Source organism: Cervus canadensis, chromosome 21 (assembly GCF_019320065.1).
Source record: "Cervus canadensis isolate Bull #8, Minnesota chromosome 21, ASM1932006v1, whole genome shotgun sequence".
Lineage (NCBI taxonomy): Eukaryota > Metazoa > Chordata > Mammalia > Artiodactyla > Cervidae > Cervus > Cervus canadensis.
Window position 1 is genome coordinate 17,258,438 of NC_057406.1, and position 22,938 is coordinate 17,281,375.

The 22,938-nt window shown below is 40.9% G+C and overlaps 2 protein-coding genes across 2 annotated transcripts in view; one reads left to right on the forward strand and one right to left on the reverse strand.

Annotated features, from left to right (window-relative positions):
- The window catches only part of LOC122423345 (antigen WC1.1-like), a 246,079-nt gene that overhangs the window by 130,239 nt on the left and 92,902 nt on the right, over positions 1-22,938 (reverse strand). The window lies entirely within an intron of this gene.
- LOC122423343 (antigen WC1.1-like) overlaps positions 1-22,938 on the forward strand; it is a 55,334-nt gene that overhangs the window by 18,781 nt on the left and 13,615 nt on the right. Inside the window, 9 exon segments of the mRNA XM_043440298.1 lie at positions 1,630-1,722; positions 1,800-2,114; positions 3,235-3,549; positions 9,549-9,863; positions 13,741-14,049; positions 14,143-14,451; positions 20,677-20,769; positions 20,845-21,159; positions 22,280-22,607. Of these exon segments, the coding sequence (XP_043296233.1) occupies positions 1,630-1,722; positions 1,800-2,114; positions 3,235-3,549; positions 9,549-9,863; positions 13,741-14,049; positions 14,143-14,451; positions 20,677-20,769; positions 20,845-21,159; positions 22,280-22,607 (2,392 nt within the window).

Here is a 22,938-nt window from a genome sequence, read left to right on the forward strand (position 1 = left end):
GTGAAGAGCCTCTTGATGAAAGTGAAAGAGGAGAGTGAAAACGCTGGCTTAAAATCCAACATTCAGAAAACTAAGATCATGGCATCTGGTCCCATCACTTCATGGCAAATAGATGGGGAAACAATGGAAAGAGTGAGAGACTTTATTTTCTTGGGCTCCAAAATCACTGCAGATGGTGACTGCAGCCATGAAATTAAATGATGCTTGCTCCTTGGAAGAAAAGCTATGACCAATCTAGACAACATATTAAAAAAGAGAGACATTACTTTGCTGACAAAGGTCCATCTGGTCAAAGCTGTGATTTTTCCAGTAGTTACATATGGATGTAAGAGTTGGACCATAAAGGAAGCTGAGCTCTGAAGATTTGATGCTTTTGAACTGTTGTGTTGGAGAAGACTCTTGAGAGTCTCCTGGAATGCAAGGAGATCAAACCAGTGGATTCTAATGGAAATCAGTCCTGAATATTCATTGGAAGGACTGGTACTGAAGCTGAAGCTCCAGTACTCTGGCCGCCTGATGCCAAGAACTGACTCATTGGAAAAGATACTAGGAAAGATTGAGGGTGAGAGAAGAAGGGGATCACAGAGGATGAGATGGTCCGTCTCATCCATCACCGACTTGTTGGACATGAGTTTGAGCAAACTCCAGGAGTTGGTGATGAACAGGGAAGCCTAGCAAGCTTCAGTTAATTGGGTCACAAAGAGTTGGACATGACTGAGCAACTGAACTGAACTGAACCAAGGATTTTTGGAAAAACTGCTATACAACAACATAACCAGAACTCTTGCTATGTGGCCTGAATTTCTAAATTGAAGAATATCCTCTGATTTTGCATTTTGATGTTTCTACTTTATGCTGAGCTAATGTGTGGCCACACTTATTCTTTAGTTCTTAATTGCAGCTAACAAGTTTTTCAGCTCTAGAAGTATTTGGTTTTTGTTATCATTTCTCTACAAAGATACACATTTTGTCAATTAATTCCATAAGCACTTTAACTGTGGCTATTTATATTCTCTGTCAGGTGATTCTAGCAGCTGAAAACCCTGGGAATTCTTTCTAATGTCTCCTCTTTCCTTTCCGTTTTTAATGAGATCTATTTTATTCAAGTGCTTGTTTTAAAGATAGACATTGAAGAAATTGTAGAACTCTTTCAGAAAGAATGTTATTTTGCTTTTACTGAGGGACAGATTTCAGCTTCCCTGTGGCTGAGATAAAGAATCTGCCTGCGGTGTGGAAGACCTGGGTTTGATCCCTGGTTTGGGAAGATCCCCTGGAGGAGGGCATGGAAACGCACTCCAGTATTCTTGACTGAAAAATCCTATGGTTAGAGGAGACTAGTGGGCTATAATCCAAGGTGTTGCAGAGAGCCGGACATGCCTGAGCAGCTAATCACAGCACAGGGATAAATTTAGGAATACAACAACTTACTTAACTCATTCTTACAAGAACACTGGCGCTAAAACAGAAATTGTGGTACTCTCCAGGGAGAAGGTGAACACTAAGAGCATGGTAACTTTACTGCTGGGTCACTGCTTTCATCTTAGGCTCCATCACGAGGTCATTATTTCCCTTAATTCAGTTTCCTGTTCTTCAACCCTTCCAGACTTCTGATCATTGTTGTTTCTTTAGGAAACCAGACCCAGGTGCTGCCTCTGTGCAACCACTCTATGTCAGAACCAGCCGGCTCTGCGGCCTCAGTGGAGAGTGCCCCTTATTGCTCAGGTGAGGGTCCCACAAGACAAAAGACCCTTCTCAACCCCTGGGATCACCGCGCCATTGTCCCATTTCTCTCTCCTCAGACAGCAGACAGCTCCGCCTGGCGGACGGGGGCGGTCCCTGCGCCGGCAGAGTGGAGATCCTTGACCAGGGCTCCTGGGGCACCATCTGTGATGACGGCTGGGACCTGGACGATGCCCGCGTGGTGTGCAGGCAGCTGGGCTGTGGAGAAGCTCTCAATGCCACGGGGTCAGCTCACTTCGGGGCGGGATCAGGGCCCATCTGGCTGGACGACCTGAATTGCACAGGAAAGGAGTCTTACGTGTGGAGGTGCCCTTCCCGAGGCTGGGGTCGGCATGACTGCAGACACAAGCAGGACGCGGGAGTCATCTGCTCAGGTCTGCGCTGCACACTGTCCACAGGCTGGGGGAGGGGTGGGGCCCTGGAGGACGGGGTCTGAGCTCTGAGGGAGAGATGCTGAAAGGACCAGAGAAGGAGGCTTCCTCCCATGGAGCCTGTCTTTCCAGCAGACGTGAAGACGAGGTGCTTTCACTTCCTCCTGCAACAGCTGAAGATCCGGTCCTTTCTTCTCAGTAGTGTTTCCTGGCAGAGCCGTTTCTTACAGTTTTTCTTGAAAGCAGGGCTCTCTCTCCAGTTACATACAAAAATTTTAAACCCACGGTACTAGTTTCCGTTTGCTTCCCTAACAATTTACCAATTAGTGGTTTAAATAACATATATTTATTTCCTTACTCTTCTCAAGCTTAGATATCCAGCAGGGATCTCACTGGGCTGGCATCAAGGCTTCAGCAGGGCAGCATCACTTTTGTGGCTCTAGGGGAGAATCTGTTTCTTGCCATTTCAAACTTCTTGAAACCACCTACATCCCTTCCTTCACAGGACCCTTCATCCATTGTCAGACCAGCAATGCTGCAGGCCTCCAACCATTATCCTAAGTCACATCTCTCTCTCTCTAACCAGAGCTAATAAAAGTATTGCACGTTTAAGACAGTGGGTCTAAGGATGTGGCAGGAATCAGCTCACATTGTTAATACAATATTCTAGCTTAAACTCACCATCCCGAGGTCCTTACCTTATTCACATCTGTAAATCCCTCTTGTCAGGTACAGCAACATAGTCACAGGCTACAGAGATTGGGATATGGACATTTTTAGATTAATTATTATCCCTATCTCCCTAATATCCACATCACATCCCTTTAACATACTCTTCAAAAATATTGTCAGGAAGCAGCATTCAGCTGCCCCTCCCTGAATAGTGCCCACACAGTTTGGTCTTCCTCTCAATTCATATCCACTACACCATTGTGGTAGAAATAGAAAGATAGACACAAATGGACAAAGTCAGTTAAAAGGGAGGCGATGTCAGTCTTGTCATCTAGTGGGTATCTCTTGAACAAGGTCAGAGATGAATGTTCACCATTTCTAGAAGAAAGGAAAACCTAGAACATCCTGCAAAGTTTTCACTGTGTCCTGTCTCCTCCCCTTTCAACCTTAGAGTTCCTGGCCCTCAGGATGGTGAGCGAGGACCAGCAGTGTGCTGGGTGGCTGGAAGTTTTCTACAACGGGACCTGGGGCAGTGTCTGCCGCAACCCCATGGAAGATATCACTGTGTCCGTGATCTGCAGACAGCGTGGCTGTGGGGACAGTGGAACCCTCAACTCTTCTCTTGCTCTTAGAGAAGGTTCTAGACCCCGGTGGGTGGATGGAATCCACTGTCGGAAAACTGACACCTCTCTCTGGCAGTGTCCTTCTGACCCTTGGAATTACACTTCATGCTCTCCAAAGGAGGAAGCCTACATCTCGTGTGAAGGTGACTTACTGTCTGTTTCTGTGTGTCTGTCCCAACCCTGTAGGATGCAGTGAGATTTTGTATTTTAAAATCTAAGTGATGAGTTTAATTAGGGTCCACAAAATGACATTAAATGAAAATGTTAGTTGCTAAGTCGTTTCTGACTCTTTGAGACTACATGGACTATAGCCTGCCAGGTTCCTCTGTCTGTGGAATTCTCTAGGCAAGAATACTGGAATGGGTTGCCATTCCGTTCTCCAGGGTATCATCCTGACCCAGGTATGAAAATACTAATTTAATCCACATATTCCAACCTTGTTTGTTAACATTTTTAATTAAGATGTAATTCTCATAACGTTATATTAGTTCTAAGTGTACAACATAGTGTTTATGTATTTGTACATATTGGTAAATCATCACCACACATACAGTAATATCCATTTCCACATGCAGTTACAATTTTTTTCTGTCTTATGATCCCACAAGTAAGAATTTGCATGCTGCAACTAAGACCCAGCCCAACCAAATAAATACTTACTTTTAAAAGAGAGTATTATTTTCTTCATAGTCTTGATGTAAGAGAATGCATCATATTTTTTTGTCCACATGGGTGAACTCCGGAAGTTGGTGACGGACAGGGAGGCCTGGCATGCTGTGATTCATGGGTCGCAAAGAGTCAGACACAACTGAGCAACTGAACTAACCTAAACTGAACAGCTTCCCTGGTAGGTCAACTGGTAAAGAATCCGCCTGCCATGCAGGAGACCCTGGTTTGATTCCTGAGTCTGGAAAATCCGCTGGAGAAGGATAGAGTGCTCACAACAGTATTCTTGGGCTTCCCTTGTGACTTAGCTGGTAAAGAACCTGCCTGCAGTGTGGGAGACCTCGGTTTGATCCCTGGGTTGGGAAGATCCCCTGGAGAAGGGAATGGCTACCCACTCCAGTATTTTCACCTGGAGAATTCCATGGGGTCACAAAGAGCTGGACGTGACTGAGCGACTATCACAAACACTGTATACAAAAATACTATCTTCTTTCCTATATTACTGTCTTAAGATATCTTTCATGACAATATTTTTTACTAGAATGTTTCAAAATTCCTTATTTATTCATAGGAACACTTTATAAACAAACATCATTTACTGTGTTTCTTAAATATTTTTGTAACATTTTCCCCATATTTTCCATATATTTTTAAGTTTGTATATGTGTATGGGGGGGTTATGTGATCAAATCTGTAATGTTTTACTTTTTTGACTTGTGCCTTTAATGCAATGTTTCAAACTCCATTCTTTATCTCTAAATAACATTGAATCAAGGTTTATTTTCTGCAAAGAATTTTATAGTTCCACTGAAGTATATTCAAAACCTAATTAAAAATTTATTTATTTATCTGAATTTATTTTACTATGTGTGATTGTGTAACATGATCACCAGATAGGAATATTTTTTAGACGTGTGATATCTTAGCTCCATAACAAAATAAAAGCACATTGTTTCATGAGTTCATGGATATGACATCAAAAGTACAGGCAACAAAGCAAAAATAGACAAGTGGGAATATATCAAACTTAAAAGCTTCCACAAACCAAATGAAAGATCAACAGAGTGAAAAAGCAAGCTAGCACAAATTATATAAGGTATTAATTTCCAAAAATCATAAGGAACTCCCACAACTTAAGAGAAAAAAAACCCAACAAACTTAAAACCTAATAACTCAATTAAAAAATTGATCAAGGGCTTGAATAGACAGTTCTCTAACAAAGACATACAAATGGCAATAGGTATATGAAAAAACGCTTGACATTGTCAATTATCAGGGAAATGTAAATTAAAACCACAAAGAGATATCATCTTACACATGTCAGAATGACTGTTTTTGCTTTTTTTTTTAAAAGACACATAAGTGTTGGCAAGGCTGTGGAGAAATTGACACTTTATGTGTACTTATCCACATGAAATGTATAAATTGTATTAATAAAACTATGTAATCCAGGGGTTAAATCTCTGGGCTTTCACTGTCATGGGTCCAGGTTCAATCCCTGACCGGGAACTCTGATCCCATGAGCAACAGCACAGACAAAAAACAAACAACAGCACAGAACTATTACCAAAAATCTGTTTGATTTATAGTGATGTCCCTTTTCATTCTTGGTATTGTTAAGTTCATTTTCTCTCTGCTCTTCTTAAGTATTGCTCAGTGTTAGTCAAGCTTCAATGAGCCACATTTAAAGGGTTTTCTTCTATATTTTCTATCTTATGCTTACCTTCTTTTCCATTAATTTTTGTTCCTTTTTAAATTACCCCCAACATTCGACATCCTTTAGACTCTCTCATCTAGTTTCTTAATTGGAAGGTTACTTTTTTTCACTTTCAGTCTTTCCTCTTCTCTAAATCTAGGGTATAAATTTCCCTTAGGCACTACTTGAGTTTCATTAGAAGAATTTATTATCATATCATTATTTTGTGTTTATTACCATTATTATCATATCTTTATTATCATTATTTCACAATATTTTGTAAGTTTTAAGTTTATTCCCAGACTCAGGTGGTTTTTGTAAGGATCTTGCTGAATTTCCCCAAATAGAGGTGGCTAACAATATTTCTATTTAATTCTTAATTTTATTCCACTGTGGTCAGAACAAATACTCTGTATGAATTCAGAGTGAAAGATTTTGTCCTATTCTATGGTCATTTTGATAACTGTTCCTAGTGCATTTATAATAATGTAAACTCTTGCATTGGTGGGTGCACTGCTCTATATGTCACTTAGTTAAACGCGCTGATTATGTTGTTGTACATCTGAGGTATTCTTCTCTGTTTTTTGTATGTTTGGTCTGCATGCTATTGAAAAAGATATGGTAATAATCCCCCATTTTGATTGTGATTTTGTCTATTTCTTCTTTTCACTCTGTCAAGTATATTTCAAAGTTATGCTCTGTTACCTTTCTTGAATTTTGTTGTCTAAAATATCTTTATTAAGGGCGCATCTCATTATAATCTTGAAAATTCCCTCTTTAATTCAGTTAGTGTATCTTGACTTAAAGTCTGCTTTCCTGGACATTGATATAGCTACTCCAGTTTTGTTACAGTTGGTACATTTTTCCCATCATTTTCCTTTCAAGCATTCTTTGCTTTGATAATATAAGGTGGGCATTTTGCAAGTAACATTTGTGTCAATTTTGTTTTATCTTAATCCATTTACTGTAAATGCAATTAGTGATATTGATGTGCTGGTATCTGCCATTTGTTTTTAATTAATCCACCTGCTTTATGTTCCTTTTTGTCTCCTTTTTTTCCTCCTTTAGTAGTAAATAAATATGTTATTATTCCAGATTTTCCTTTTCCCTTTGAATTTTCAGCAGCTTTACTAGGAGTGGGGGTTTTCATACTCCTCCGTTTATTTTTTTTAATTCTCTATTGTTATATCTTCAGATATTACTTTTGCAGTTCTGTCTCTCTGTCTCTGTATCTCTTCTCCCTCTCCTCCTCCTCTTTCTTCTCTTTCTCATCTCTCATCTTTAGGACTCCTCTAAATCACTATCTTCTGAGTTCTATCTAAAATTCTTTTCACTTAATTATTCACATTTTAAACCTAGATACTTTATTTTAGGTTGGCAATGGTTCCTTAGATATTTTTATTTATTTATGATTATTTGTTATTTTTCATCTTTCTACCTGTTTATTCTCTTCTTCTCTCTTTTCCCCTAAATATATTGATTGTAGTTAAAATCCTTATCTGCTAAGTCCAGCATTTCTATCATAGGTGTCTCTTCATTCTCTTACCTTTTTTCACTTTGGTCATTTGTCATGTTATCCTAACTTGTCAAATGTCATGTCATTTTTTATTGAATGCTATAAATTGTATATGAAAAAGTAAGATACTCCTGATACATTTTCTAACACCTGAAAGGATTTACCATTTGTTTTCCAAGGCAGGTATGGGGGAGGGGTGTGTATCATTCAAACAGCTAAATATAACCTAAAACTGAGCTGTAACAAGTGTGGGTTGAAGTTTCAGTAGCACTCAGTCCACCTTTGATTTCTCTGTCCCTATGACAGGGACTTTCAGAGATTTCAGTTCAGGGCCTAGATTCCTTTGTAGCTAAGTACCCAAATAATGAAAAAGACTCTGCTTCCCAAATCTTTTTATATAGTTCCAACTCTCTCTTTATATAGTCTTTTTATATAGTTCCTGCCCGTCACAGCTTACATACTGGGCGGATATTTGAGGAGAAAACCTGCTGTCTGAGAGAGGCTCTCAAGACTCTAATTTTGTCACTTCAGCACCAGGTAACTCCCAAGTTATGCTGACTTCCTGTCACAAGAGTAGTTCTCTGCTTGCCCAAGCCCAGATTCTGAATCATTAAATTATGCAATGAATCGACAAACTCCCACAGAGAGAAAGAAGCTATGGATCCTTGACTAACATTGAAATAATCTCCACTCTAGAATTTTAGCATATTTAGTCCATGTTGTGTTAACAAATGTTGAATACATGTACTGTTGCTTAAAAAACATTTTCCAGTTTTCTAAGTTGTATCCAGCAAGACCCAGCAAGACACATTGGCCTGCTGTGAACTCCATTCTTCACAGAAGTGGAAAATTTTAGATTTAGTTCTCTACTTCATTATTTACTTAAAGGGCAGCACTGATAGACATTATTTAACCTTCATTTACATCACTTTTATGTATTAAAGGAAAGAAGAATACATTGAGTCTGTTAATGTTATTTGTTCAAGGGCTTTCAGAGCAGGAATATAGCCCATTTCTGCTCTGTGATACAACTAGAAGGGCTTCGCTGGTGGCTCAGCGATAAAGAATCCACTTGCAATGCAGGAGATACAGGAGACACTGGTTAGATCGCTGGGTCAGGATGATCCCCTGGAGAAGGGCATGGCAACCACTCCACTGTTCTTGCCTGGAGAACTCCATGGACAGAGAAGCCTGGTGAGGTACAGTTCATAGGGTCTTAAAGAGTTGGACATGACTGAAGTGACTAAGCACACATATACAATATTTCCCCCTCAAGATCACACAACTCCAAAATTTGAAGAACAGAGATTCTTGACACAAAGTCCAAGGAAGGATTGTGTTTTTTTGGCAGGGGAAGGAACATTCTCTGATTCCCAGTGGAATCCGGCCAGTGTCACTGTTACCTGACATCATCTCTAACGCAAAGTTGTTCAATCTACTCAAAGAGATCACATTTTTTTGCAACTAAGTATCCAGATCTGAAGTCTGAAGCTTAGAACTGTAAATGAAATATTCTGGGGTAAACCAAAACATCACAGAATCCATTTGTTTTTCAGTTCTGAATGACTGTACCAAGGAGAAGGATTCTAATGATAGAGGATTCATGACTGCTACCTGAAGCTTCTGATGAAGCCACTCCCTTTAATTAACCCCTTTAACTCTCAGGTCAATGGCATCAAAGTGTGTGTGGTTTGTAAGGAATCCATCCAGCTGCCAGCTCATTCCTGTGACTCTGAACTCATTTAAGTGATGCGGGAATAGAGACCAACGTTTCCTGTCAATCCTTCTCATTTGCTCTGCAGAACTTTACAGACCAGAATGTTACCTCTGATATGACCTTGTAACACCTTCTGTCTCAGACTACTCTCTAGGGTGTTTTTAGTTTACTATTTCCTGTTTGGTTTTTCCCTCCTACTTTTCAACCTTATTAATTCTCTTGCCGCTGATATAAGAAACCAGACCCAGCTGCTGCCCCAGTGCAATGCTGCTGCTGCTGTTAAGTCGCTTCAGTCGTGTCCGACTCTTAGCGACCCCATGGACTGCATCCTACCAGGCTCCTCCGTCCATGGCATTGTCCAGGCGAGAGTACTGGAGTGAGTTGCCATTGCCTTCTGCACCAGTGGAAAGACTCCATATCAGAACCAGCAGGGTCTGCAGCCTCAGAGGAGAGCGCCTCCTACTGCTCAGGTGAGGGTCCCACAGGACAGAAGAGCCTTCTCATTCTCCAAGTCAACGCCCCGTGTGTCCTATTTCTCTCTCCTCAGGTAGCAGACAGCTCCGCCTGGTGGACGGGGGCGGTCCTTGCGCCGGGAGAGTGGAGATCCTTGACCAGGGCTCCTGGGGCACCATCTGTGATGGTGGCTGGGACCTGGAAGATGCCCGCGTGGTGTGCAGACAGGTGGGCTGTGGAGAAGCCCTCGATGCCCCTGTCTCCTCTTACTTTGGGGCGGGATCAGGACCCATTTGGCTGGACAACGTGAAGTGCACAGGAAAGGAGTCCCACGTGTGGAGGTGCCCTTCCAAAGGCTGGGGGAAGCACTACTGCGATCATAGCAAGGATGCAGGAGTCATCTGTTCAGGTATAGTCAGTTCATTGCTCACCAGCTGGGAGAATGGAAAGTTCCAAGAAAGCTGGTGTCTGATCAGAGGGACAATAGGGGACGGGTGGGCTAGAGTGGACTGAGACAACTACCCATCCTCCCTGAGTGCACTGTAGCTATGAGCTAGGAGCTTCATATGCTTTCCTCTTACAAGTCTCTGCTATTCTTTTCTTCTCCAGTGGTCTTACCTGACACTAAAATAGCTTTATTTATTCTTCCAGTTAAAATAAATCCTCATGGTTTTTTTTTTCATAATTCATGTTTTGTAAGAGTGAAACATTTGCTAACAGCCACATACACACTCCCTTTGCACAGGAAGGCTATGAGAGGGAGGGACAAAAATGAGGATGTACTTTCCTGGGTGGAGTTGTTTCTATACAAAGAGTGTGAGACATTATTTTGCACTAGGTTAGTATGAGTGGAGGCTACTCCTACTATAGGAGGACATATTTTACATATATAGAGGGTACCCCTACAGGGGTTATCACTTAACAGATCAGAGATTCTTATGGGTTTGTGCCAGATTTCAAATTTCCTTTGCAAATTTAGACATAAATGTTTATAGTTCTTTGATGGTAGAGAATTGTTGATGAAATGCTCTGAGTCACATATTCTTCCATTGTTACTAGAAAAGTCTCTCCAATTTTTCCTTTAGAATATCTGTATAAATGCATACTTTGGAGGAACACTTAGCCATGCACTGACAAGTCAAAGGTGGAGGTAATAAAACTTGAATTTCTGTGTTTTATGTTAAGAGATTATATAGTTTATATTTGATGACTTCAATGATATAAGAGAATTGCGTTTGGGGGCTTATTTGGAGTTAATGGACACATAAAATTTTTGAAGAAGGTGGAAAAGGTTTTATAGTAGCTGGGAGGAAGGAGAATGGCAATGGGAGCTGATGAAGGTAACTGTGAGGTTCTCTGAGCAGCACTGAGGGGCCAGGTGTGGTATGGAGGATGCTATGTTTGCCTAAGGACACAGGATGTGTCCTACACAGCAAGAGACCAGACAAGGATATGTCTTTACTATATTTAATATATTTACTCACATCGGCCTTCTATTTAATAATTTTCTTGGAATTTTCATGCACATATTCTTCCATATAAATTTTAAAATCAAGTAGAAAATAAAAAAGATATACTATATCTCAGAATTCTCTATCTTGATATGTATAAGACTTTATTGATTATTCAGCATATATTTGAATATTTCACATGTGTCAGAGTATATAAAACATATTACAAGAAATACTTTTTTCTTGTTCTTTCTAAATATTTAATCTCATAAAATTAAAATTAGGATATCAATAACTTGAGATATGCAGGTGACACCACCCTAAAGGCAGAAAGTAAAGAGGAACAGAGGAGAGCCTCTTGATGAAAGTGAAAGAGAAGAGTGAAAAAGCTGGCTTGAAAGTCCACATTCAAAAAACTAACATCATTGCATCATTGCCATCACTTCATGGCAAAGAGATGGGGAAACAATGGAAACAGCAACAGACTTTATTTCCTTGGGCTCCAGAAACACTGCAGACTGTGACTGCAGTCATGAAATTAAAAGACGCTTGCTCCTTGGAAGAAAAGCTATGACAAACCTAGACAGCATATTAAAAAGCAGAGACATTACTTTGTGACAAAGGTCCATATAGTCAAAGCTATGTTTTTTCCGAGTAGTTATGTATGGAAGTGAGAGCAGGATTATAAAAAAGGCTGAGCACTGAAGAATTGATGCTTTTGAACTGTGGTACTGGAGAAGACTCTGGAGAGTCCCTTGGACAGCAAGGAGATCAAATCAGTCAATCCTAAAGGAAATCTCAACCCTGAATAACTCATTGTAAGGATGTATGCTGAAGCTGAAGCTCCAACACTTTGGCCACATGATAAGAAGAAATGACTCATTGGAAAAGACCCTGAGGCTGGGAAAGATTGAAGACTGGAGAAGAAGGGGACGACAGAGGATGAGATGGTTGGAAGGCATCACTGACTCAATGGACATGAGTTTGAGTAAACTCAGGGAGATAGTGAAGGACAGGGAAGCCTGGAGTGCTGCAGGCCATAGGGTCACAAAGAGTTGGACACGACTGAGTGACTGAGCAACAAAAACAAGCAGTTAAATAAAAATGCTTTAATTAGAATGTGTAGCCTGTGACCAAATTCCCAGCCAGAGGAAACTAGGGGTCCTAATCTGGGCCTCTCTGGGAAGATGGAAATGGATAAATAATAAAAAGTAAGCAGATCATCCTCACTCTCATCATTCATTCCTATATCAGTGGTCAAGCTAATCCTTCAATTCTTTAATTTCTGTGGTGTCTTTTCTGTTCTCTCTTGCTCTCTACAGTAGATTTTTATTCTTTTACATCATTCTTTCTGAGGCTTCAAAGTTCACATACTTATGCAATCAGAGTCCTTTACCAGGACAAATTCCACCATGTACGTAAATAATCATGAGCACACTCAGAAACTAGGCAAATTATTTTTTAATTTTTTTAATTTAATTTTTTAATTTTTAAATTTTTATTAGTTGGAGGCTAATTACTTTACAATATTTTTTAAAAATTGTTCTTTATGATTTGCAGGGGTTTTTTTTCCCATTGGATTACATTTTTTCTGTCCAGATATGGTCCATGAAGGATGAAATCATGATCATGAGTCTTTTCTTTGGTCTCTCTCTCATACTCCATCCACTCCTTGTTTAACACACCACTCACCACACCTCACTCCCTACAGAAGTTCTCCCTTTTGGAGTGTCCTTTCTATCTATTTGTAGCTCTTAAGATCGTTTCTTCTTTTCTGCATTGGGGGAATTGGGAAAGTGTAGCAGCATTAGGTGGTAAATGGGAGAAGCACAGGGGATGAACGGTGCTAAAATCTCATTGAACAAGTGTTTGGTTTCCAAATCTATGTTACGTTCCCATTGAGGCTTTTGCAATTTAGAGTTCTCTAAAATATATATGGCTTGCTTGCTCTCTGCTCTCTTCCTCTCACTCTCTTTTTTCGTAGCTTGTTGGCTTCTTATCTCAGAAATCCAAAGAGGAAAGGAATATGCAGTCAGCAAATAGATAGGGTTACAATACATTAAATTATCATCGCTCCTTCACATTTGCTAGGAATCTCATGCCTAGGATGAAGTAATCAACTAACTCAGTTGTCTTGCATAATCCCACTGAGACTTCACTTTCTCTCAGGTGTGTTCATAAACCTTAGGTTTTTAAGAAAGGTGGCTAGGATCATTCCCTGCCTCTCCTATGACTCTATGAGCTTTCGTCATTTCCAAACTTATCTGTAAACAACTTCTTTCTCAGTTAGGTTACCCAATTGTGACCTAATGCCTGCACTCAGATCCAGCCCACATGATGTTCCCATCCTCAGTGACTTGAATATTGGCTCAGAGAAAACTGGCCAGAATTCTATCCCCAGAAATCTCAGGATGACCTTCTAAACTTCTCTGGCTCTTAGGCCTCTAACCTCTTGAATCCCATGGACATTTTTCACTTTCAGTTCAACTCTGTACCCATGTTTGAATGTCTATCACTGTGCAGTTTCTTTGGGCCTTGTAGTTTCCAGGCCACCAGAATAAGGCCCCCAGATAAGAATTAACATTCCTAACCAAAATATATATTCTCAGGATTCAGCCATTCTAAACTGACCCTGCAGTCCTTCTGGATACCTCTTTAGAAACTTGCTCATGAAAATGCAATTTGACAATGACAGTCAGATTCTCTCTTCTTATCCCCTCTTATTTCACTGTTAGAAAGTAAAGCTTTCCCACCATTGCCTGTGAGATGTTGTTTCCAATTGTCATGCCAGGTTCATGAACACTCACTGGGTTTGTTGTTCTTTGTTTGTCTTAGGATTTGTGCGTCTGGCTGGAGGGGATGGACCCTGCTCAGGGCGAGTAGAAGTGCGTTCTGGAGAAGCCTGGATCCCAGTGTCTGATGGGAACTTCACACTCCCCACTGCCCAGGTCATCTGTGCAGAGCTGGGGTGTGGCAAGGCTGTGTCTGTCCTGGGACACGTGCCCTTCAGAGAGTCCGATGGCCGGGTCTGGGCTGAAGAGTTCAGGTGTGAGGGGGAGGAGCCTGAGCTCTGGTTCTGCCCCAGAGTGCCCTGTCCAGGGGGCAGGTGTCAGCACAGTGGAGCTGCTCAGGTTGTCTGTTCAGGTGAGATGCATGGCAGGACTTAACCCCTGTGTACACTCAGTTCAAGCTAAAAGAGAAATCAGATTTTGCTGAAATCCTGTCTTTTTCTATCAGTGTACACAGAAGTCCATCTCATGAAAAATGGCACCTCTCAGTGTGAGGGGCGGGTGGAGATGAATATTTCTGGACAATGGAGAGCTCTCTGTGCCTCCTACTGGAGTCTGGCCAATGCCAATGTTGTCTGTCGTCAGCTCGGCTGTGGCGTTGCCATCTCCCCCCCAAACGGAGCAGAAGGAAGTGATCGACTATGGAAAGCCCGATTTCACTGCTCAGGGACTGAGTCCTTCCTGTGGCAATGCCCTGTGACTGCCCTGGGTGTTCCTGACTGTTCCCATGGCAACACGGCCTCTGTGATCTGCTCAGGTAAGACAGGGAAGGGCTACTGTACTTAGGATGCTCCTGGACTGTAATGTCCCCAAAGCAGAGAGTAATGGAAAACAGGCTTAAAAAAAAGAAAGATATTCTGTAGTGAAATGTTTATTCTTGTTACTGAACTCAGGTTTCAGCTGCTCATTACTCAAGAATCCAATACTGAGAGACAAGTGTGGGGTAAAATTAAGACAGCTTTATTGAGTAAACCAGCAGTTCTGGGGAGACAGAGGGCTAATGTAACAAATAACCAGCTCCTCCTTGCTGATCAGGCATGAGAGTTTTTAAATGGGAATTTCTGGAGTGCACAGGTGGAGGTAGGGGACAGGTTACCTGCAGAATAGCACAGCTAGCTTTGACAATCATCTTGAAATAGGTCTGATCACTGTCACCTTTATTGTTTGAATTATAGTTAATCATCAATTCTAGTGTCGGTCTCTTGCCATTTACTTGAGGCCAATTCTTGGAATTGTGTAAGATGAAGATTATGGGTTTACCTGTTGGCTCAGATGGTGAAGAATCGGCCTGCAATGCAAGAGTCTCGGGTTTGATCCCTGGGTTGGGAAGATCCCCTGGAGAAGGAAATGGCAACCCACTAGTCTGGTCATCATGTAATTTTTTTGCTGCCACCTATTTGGGATTTCACTATCAGCAAAGTAGTTCAAAAGATATGGCTCAGAATGTTATCTATAGCCCATGAGAAGGAACTAAAAGTCCTTGAATTTGTTTAGAGCTAAACTATTATTATTTTGTCCTATTTGTTTTCTTTTGTTTCTGAATATTTTTTCATTTCTGTGATTAAATTTATTCTTTAACTAGGTTTTTCTACAAACAGGCAGGTGGAGGACATGAGGGTGGGCTGTCCTGAGAAGGCTCCATTAGGTCCTGCTCCATAACATTCTCATTGTTCACTCATTTTTTCAGGGGAAAGAAGTGCTAAGAAATGCTAAGGAGTGCTGTGTCAGGGAAAGAAACGCCTAGACGAATAATATTTTTTATGAAACATTATTATTTAAGGATAATAACAGAGAAAAAAGTACAAACAATAAGTGTATACCTAGGTCATGTTCCCCAACCTAGATCTACAAAGAGAACATTCATAGCACCATAGAATCACTATTGCCTTCCAATAGCTGTGTCCTCTTCTTCTCCAGGGAGGACTGCTTACCTAAGACTTGTACTTCCATAGAGTATTTTCTCAGGTTTTGAACTTTATGTAAAACCATACATATGTTTTCTTTTGTGTCTAATTGCTTTGACTCCAAACTGTGTTTGAGATTCACTCATGATGTTGTTTATGCAACATTGTATTCATTTTTATTATTATAGAGTATTCCTTTGAATGATCACATGACCATGCACTAAACCATTCAACTAATGGCAGAGATTTGAGTTTATTTCCAGTTCTTGACTGTTAGAAATATAATGGTGCAAATTACCATGATGATGACTTTTGGAAGAAATATTTATTATGATTTTTGTGTGTTTAATTCTGTCTTATATTTTTATTTTCTTAATGGCATGCTGTACTTAAATGAGTCAAGTTACGCATCATAGGTTTGACTTATCGACTTTTTCTCTGTACATGTAGTGCTCCTTCAGTCAGTCAGTTCAGTTCAGTCACTCAGTCATGTCCGACTCTTTGTGACCCCATGGACTGCAGCACGCCAAGCTTTCCTGTCCTTCACCATCTCCTGGAGCTTGCTCAAGCTCATATCCATTGAGTTGGTGAAACCATACAATCATGTGATTCTCTATTGTCCCCTTCTCCTCCTGCCTTCAATCTTTCTCAGCTTCAGGGTCTTTTCCAATGAGTCAGTTCTTCCTGTCATGTGGCCAAAGTATTGGAACTTCAGCTTCAACATCAGTCCTTCCAATGAATATTCAGGACTGATTTCCTTTAGGATTGACTGGTTGGACCTCCTTGCCATCCAAGGGACTGTCAAGAGTCATCTCCAACACCACAGTTCAAAAGCATCAGTTCTTCAGCATCAGCTTTCCTTCTGGTCCAACTCTCACATCCATACGTGATTACTGGAAAAATCATAGGTTTGACTAGATGGGCCTTTGTCAGTAATGTCTCTGCTTTGTAATATGTTGTCTAGGTTGGTCATAACTTTTCTTCCAAGCAGCAAGCATCTTTTGATTTCATGGCTGCAGTCATAATCTGCAGTGATTTTGGAGCCCAAGAAAATAAAGTCTGTCCCTGTTTCCCTATCTTTTTGCCATGAAGTGATGGGACCAGATGCCATGTTATTAGTTTTTTGAATGTTGAGTTTTAAGCCAACATTTTCACTCTCCTCTTTCACTTCCATCAAGAGGCTCTTTAATTTCTCTTCACTTTCTGCCATAAGGGTGGTGTCATCTGCATATCTGAGGTTATTGATATTTCTCCCAGCAATCTTGACTCCAGTTTGTGCTTCATCCAGCCCAGCATTTTGCTGGGCATTTATGTACTCTGCATGTAAATTAAATAAGTAAAGTGACAATATACAGCCTTGATGTACTTCTGTCTCAGTTTTGAACCAGTCTATTGTTCCAATCCACAGAGCTCCTTTTATCCTTCTAAAATGAACTTTGTCTACTCCAAAATCACAAAAATGTTCTTTGAGAGTATATCACAGAAGTGTAATTACATTTTTTTGGCATATAATTGTACTTGGCTTCTAGGATTGACGTCTGTGTAGGATAAGGGTCAAGTGTCATGTTTTAATATGGGTATCCAGTTGACTCAAAATCTTTTTCTGAAAAGACTATTCCCCACTGCAGTGTCACCTTTGTGATAAGCAAAAGGGCACATATGTCTGAATATATTTTTTAGACTCTCTATTTTGTTCCACTGTATCCTTTGTCTCTCCTTGCACCTGTACTGCATTTTTTAAATTATTGTAACTGTATAGTAAGTCTTAAACCTTCCCTGGTGGCTCAGAAGACAGTAAAGAATCTGACTGCAAGCGAGAGACCTGGGTTTGATCCCTCGGTTGGGCAGATCCCCTGAAGAAGGGCATGGGAACCCACTCCAGTATTCTTGCCTGGAGAATCCCCATGGACAGAGGAGCCTGGCAGGCTATAGTCAATTGGGTCACAAAGAGTTAGAAATGACTGATTGACTAAGCACACATAGTAAGTCTGGGTAACTTTAATTTAAAGAAGTTATGTTGTTGCTTTTCTTGCCAACTGCTTTAGTCATTCTTGGTTTTTGTATGTTGTATATATTTTTGAAGCTCCAGTACTTTGGCCACCTGATGCGAAGAGCTGATTAACTAGAAAAGACCCTGATGCTAGGAAAGACTGAAGGCAGGAGGAGATGGGGATGACAGAAGATGAGACGGTTGGATGGCATCACTGACTCAAAGGACATGAGTTTGAGCAAGCTCCGGGAGTTGACGATGGACAGGGAAGCCTGGTGTGCTGCAGTCCTTGGGGTCACAAAGAGTCAGACACGACTGAGTGACTGAACAATGGCAACATAAAGTTTGAATCAGCTTGTCATGTTTCAGACACACAAACACACAAGGGAATTTGATTGAGGTTAGATTTAATCTGTATATAAATTTGAGAATGACTGACTTGACAACACTGAGTTTCCCAATTCACTGACAAAATATATCCCTTCATTCAGTTAGGTCTTGAATTTCTCTCAGATGTTTTGCACATGTTTAACTAAGTTTTCTCCTAGGCATTTTATGGGTTTGATGTTATTAGTATTTCCTTTAGTGAAGGTTTTCTAGGAATGAATTCTCTCTGAACTTGACCTGGATTTCCCAGGTCAAGACTAGTACATCTATCTCATTTAAGTACAGCATAGATTAGTATTTTGCTTTAACCTCTCTTTCTTTCTTCTCTCTCTCTTTCTCTTGTTCTAGCTTTCCATTTCTCTCCTTATTTATCCCTCTCCTGCCCTGTTTTTCCCTGAGTATGTAAAATCTGTCTGGATTAGGTTGCAGACATGATGCTCCTTTATCCCTCCCTCCCAACAACAACAAAAATACTTCTGGGAATTTCCTTACAAAACCACAGTTCACTCAAAGCTTTAGAGATGTCAGCCCCAGATGACATCTAAGTGCAACCACATGAGAAACCCCAAAGATAGAACTGCCCAGTTGAGTCTTTCCCAAGTTACTGACCCAGGAAATCATGAGCAAAATTAAAAAATAAATTCCTTCAACTGCTAAGTCTGGGGGGAGATTTTGTTATATAGCATTATTAACTAGGCACTTACCATAAAACCAGCATTTCTAAATAGAGGAATATTTATCCTCTGATCTTCCATTTTACTATTTCTACTTTATGTCAATCTAATGTGCTGATACACTCATTCTCTAGTCCTTAATTTCAGCGGTTAACTTTTACAGCTGTAGAATTTTCATTTGTTTTTGTTATCATTTCTCTGCCAAGATACACATCATGTTAATTAATACTTTGTGCACTTTAATCTTGGCTATTTAAATTCTCTGTCAGACTATAAAACTCTTAGAGGAAAACATAGGCAGAACATTCTTTGACATAATTTGGAACAAGATCTTTTTTGATCAACCTCCTAAAGAAAATAAAAACAAAAAAATTTTTTTTTAAAAAGGACCTAATTAAACTTAAAAGCTTTTACATATCAAAGGAAACCATAAACAGAACAAAAAGACAACTCTCAGAATGGGAGAAAATACTTGCAAATGAAGCAACTAACAAGGGGTTAATCTTCAAAAGACACAAACAACTCAATATCAACAAACCAAACAATCCAATGAAAAAATGGGAAAAAGACCTAATTAGACATGTTTCCAGACATACAGATGGCTAACAAATACAACATCACGAATTATTAGAGAAACCCAAGTCAAAACTACAGTCAGGTAATACTTCACACCAGTTAGAATGTCTGTCATTTAAAAATCCACAAAGAATAAATGCTGGAGAGGATGAGCAGGAAAGGGAATCCTCCTACATATGAGTATGTAAATTGGTACAACTGCTGTGGGTTGCCATGCCCTTCTCCAGGGGACATTCCAACCCAAGGATCAAAGCCAGGTCTCCCACATTGCAGGCAGATTCTTTACTGTCTGAGCCACCAGACTCAGAAGCCCTACACAATTGATACTAAGTATAAAATAGATATTGCCTGGAGAATCCCATAGACATGGAGCCTGGTGGGCCACAATTCATAGTGTCACAGAGTCAGACACGACTGAAGTGACTTAGCATGCACGCACCCATAGACAGATAAATAATAACCTATTTTATAGCACAGGGAACTCTACTCAGTGATCCATGGTGACCTAAATAGGAAGTAAATCCAAGAAAGAGGGGATATATATGTGTATATATATATATATAGTTGTTGTTGTTTAGTTACTGAGTTGTGTCTGACTCTTCTATGACCTCATGGCCTGCCATGCTCCTTTGTCCATAGGATTTCTCAGGCAAGAATACTGGAATGGATTGCCATTTTTGTGTCCAAAGGCTCTTCCCAACCCAGTGATGCAACCGCAGTCTCCTGTTTGGCAGGCAGATTCTTTACCACTGGGTCACCTAGGAAGCCCATATGTATATGTATAACTTATTAAATTTGCTGTACAGCAGAAGCTACCACAACATTGTAAAGTGATTATACTCAAATAAAAATTAATAAAATTAAATAAAATAAATTCTCTGTCAGGTAACGTTAAGAGCCAAATACCCTGGGAAATTTTTTAATGTTTCTTTTTCCTCTTGGTTTTCCATGAGGTGTCTTTTATATAAGTATTTTTAAAATCACAAACATTGTAGATAAAAAACTGTACAACTCCTTCAGAAAGGATATTGTTTTGCTTCTTCTATTTAAGGGATAGACTTAAGGATAGAACAACTTATTTAACTCATTCTCAGGGCAAAGCTTGGCTTAAAACAGGAATTGTGCCATTGTCAGGACCAGGGCTCTTCATAGAGAAAGAGAACACTAAGATTATGGTAACTTCACTGGTATCTTACAGCTTTCATCTCTGCTCCATCACTAGGTCATTATTTAAAAAAAATTTTTTTTTCTTTTGAACTTTTTACTTTGTATGGGGGTATAGCCGATTAACAATGTTGTTGTAATTTCAGGTAAACAGCCAGGGAGTCGGCCATACATATACATGCATCCATTTTCCCCCAAACTCTCCTCCCCTCCTAAAAATTATTTAGTTTAACTGACTTTCCTGTTCTTTAACCCTCCCAACCCTCTAATCATCGCTGTTTCTTCAGGAAACCAGACCCAGGTGCTGCCGCGGTGCAACCGCTTTGTGTCTGAACCAACAGGCTCTGCAGCCTCAGAGGAGAGCGCCCCCTACTGCTCAGGTGAGGGTCCCACAGGAGATAAGACCCTTCTCATTCCCCTGTCACCGCCCCATTGTCCGATTTCTCTCTCCTCAGACAGCAGACAGCTCCGCCTGGTGGACGGGGGTGGTCCCTGCGCCGGGAGAGTGGAGATCCTTGACCAGGGCTCCTGGGGCACCATCTGTGATGACGGCTGGGACCTGGACGATGCCCGCGTGGTGTGCAGGCAGCTGGGCTGTGGAGAAGCCCTCAATGCCACGGGGTCAGCTCACTTCGGGGCGGGATCAGGGCCCATCTGGCTGGAAGACCTGAACTGCACAGGAAAGGAGTCCCACGTGTGGAAGTGCCCTTCCCGGGCCTGGGGACGGCACGACTGCAAACACAAGGAGGACGCGGGGGTCATCTGCTCAGGTCTGTGCTGCTCACTGTCCACAGGCTGGGGGAGGGGTGGGGCTCTGAAGAAAGGGGATCTGATCCCTGAGGGAGAGATGCTGCAAGGACCAGAGAAGGAGGCTTCCTCCCATGGAGCGCGTCTTTCCAGCAGACGTGAAGACGAGGTCCTTTTACTGCCTCCTGAAGCAACTGAGATTCTGGTCCTTTCTTCTCAGTAGTGTTTCCTGGCAGAGCCTTTTCTCACAGTTTTTCTTGAAAGAAGGGCTCACCCTTCTGGCACATATGGTAGAGAAGTCTTAAAGCCACTGTGCTAGTTTTCATTTGGTCTATAACAAATTGCCACATTGTTAATGGTTGAAAGCAATATATTTATTTCCTTATACTTCTGTGGCTTAGATGTCCAGCAGAGATCTCACTAGACTGTGATAAAAGTTTCAGCAGGGCCACATCACTTTTGAGCCTCTGGGAAAGAATCTGTTTCTTGTCTTTTCAAGCTTCTAGAAACTGCTTGCCTTCCTTCACTAATAATCCTATTCTGTTCATCATCAGACCAACAATGCTCCACCTCTCTATCCATTATCCATATTCACATCTTCCTCTAGCCAGAACGAGGAAAGGGATTCCACTTTAAAGGACAGTGGGTCTAAGAATGTGATTAGAATGTGCTCAGGTGGTTAATCCACCATATTTCAGGTTAATCTTACCATCCCAAGGGCCATACCTTAATCACATAGATAAAGTCCCTTTTGCCAGATAAGGAAACATAGACACAGGTTCCATGTAGACATTTGTGGGTCCATTATTCTATCTGCCTCCACACTGTCCACATCACATCCCTTTCATACACTCTTTTAGATGTTTTGTCAGGAAGCAGGAGTCAGCTCCCTCTCCCTGCAGGTGTCCGGGTTGGTCTTCCTCTCAGTTCATATCCACCACATCAGGGTGGTAGAAATATTTAGAAAGACAGACATAAATGGACAAACTCAAGTAAAAAGGAGACAAGTTTCACTCTGGTCATCTAGTGGATTTGCTTCCTCAGCTGGGTCACAGATGAGTGTTCACAATTTTGGGATAGAGGAAAACCCAGAGCACTGAGTGCAGTGCTCACTCTGTCCCATCTCCTCCCTTTCAATCTTAGAGTTCCTGGCCCTCAGGATGGTCAGCGAGGACCAGCAGTGTGCTGGGTGGCTGGAAGTTTTCTACAACGGGACCTGGGGCAGTGTCTGCCACAGCCCCATGGATGAGGTCACTGTGTCCATCATCTGCAGACAGCTTGGTTGTGGGGACAGTGGAAGTCTCAACACGTCTGTTGGTCTCAGGGAAGGTTCTAGACCCCGGTGGGTAGACTTGATTTAGTGTCGGAAAACGGATACCTCTCTCTGGCAGTGTCCTTCTGGCCCATGGAAATACAGTTCATGCTCTCCAAAGGAGGAAGCCTACATCTCATGTGCAGGTGACTCATGTCCGTTTCTGTGTTTGTCCCAATTCTGTAGGATGTTATTAGTGAGATTTGATATTTTAAAATCTAAGTGAATTAAGTTGCATTTATAAAATGAAGTTTGGATGGAGCTAATTTAATCTACAAGTTCCAAACTTGTTTTATTAAAAATTTTTAATTGAGATAATTCATACAACATTGTATTCTTTGCTGTGTACAACATAATGCTTATATGTTTGTGTGTATTGATAAACGATCACTACAGTAAGTCTAGTTATATCTATATCTATATCTATATCCATATATATTGATCCATAAATATATATCCATATATATAGTTAAATATTTTTCTTACATGA